This window comes from Eurypyga helias, unplaced genomic scaffold (genome assembly GCF_000690775.1).
Source record: "Eurypyga helias isolate BGI_N326 unplaced genomic scaffold, ASM69077v1 scaffold40782, whole genome shotgun sequence".
Classification (NCBI taxonomy): Eukaryota; Metazoa; Chordata; class Aves; order Eurypygiformes; family Eurypygidae; genus Eurypyga; species Eurypyga helias.
Genome location: NW_010236263.1, coordinates 15,429 through 16,175, shown reverse-complemented (window position 1 = coordinate 16,175; position 747 = coordinate 15,429). Strand labels below are relative to the sequence as shown.

The following is a 747-nucleotide window of genomic DNA, read 5'->3' as shown; positions in this document are numbered from 1 at the left end:
TGCTGCAGCCTCCTACACTAGTGTTTCCATGTGAAATCCGACTTCTTCACAGACATTCTAAGGAAAAAATCCAGCCTGTCTTCCTCAGCATGGAACATTGCTTCTTGACACATGCACTACTAAAGATGTATAGGCAGTGGTCTGCAGTTAAAACACCGAGTTTTGTTTTGGACATAACGTAAATAAGCATCACAGAAACAAGGCTAGCTAAGAGGGGAGGATGTAAAACACATCAACATGTTAACAAGCCAGCCAGCACATCAATCCGTAAAAATTCAGAATAAAAAACAATCAAACAAACCATTTCTATATCTTGTTTATTACATCTATGAAGTTTTGGTGCATGTACAAATCTTGTGACAGAGGTTAGTGCAGCAGTAGGTAAGACTATGTTAACCCAAGACATCACACAAGTCCTAAGTTTTGTAAAATTTCAGGCGAATTACGCTTATGTTACTGTATGTACTGAAGGGAGAAAACCCCTTATGGTTCAAAACTCATCTGCGATTCCATCATGAAAAAATTCTACATAGCAGCAGCGACAGCTGGAAGCAAGCACTGCAATCTCTTTTTCTCCCAACAAAGACCACTATACAGCAAAACCCCCCTGGATTTACCTGCAAATTCCAAGTTTGTTTGACATACTCTCTGATGAGATTCTCTTTCAAATCTTCAAAAGGTCCCGTTTTGGGTTCAACGCCTGGTGGTCGGTTGAAAGGCTTTCGCAGCAGACAGATAAGGCCATCT

At 40.6% G+C, this 747-nt stretch overlaps 1 protein-coding gene across 1 annotated transcript in view; it reads right to left on the bottom strand.

Annotated features, from left to right (window-relative positions):
• Positions 1-747, bottom strand: part of SYK (spleen tyrosine kinase) — a 32,413-nt gene that overhangs the window by 31,382 nt on the left and 284 nt on the right. The window contains exon 1 of the mRNA XM_010147013.1: positions 618-747. This exon is cut by the window's right edge and continues 284 nt beyond it. Within this exon, the coding sequence (XP_010145315.1) occupies positions 618-747 (130 nt within the window). The remainder of the gene's footprint in view (positions 1-617) is intronic.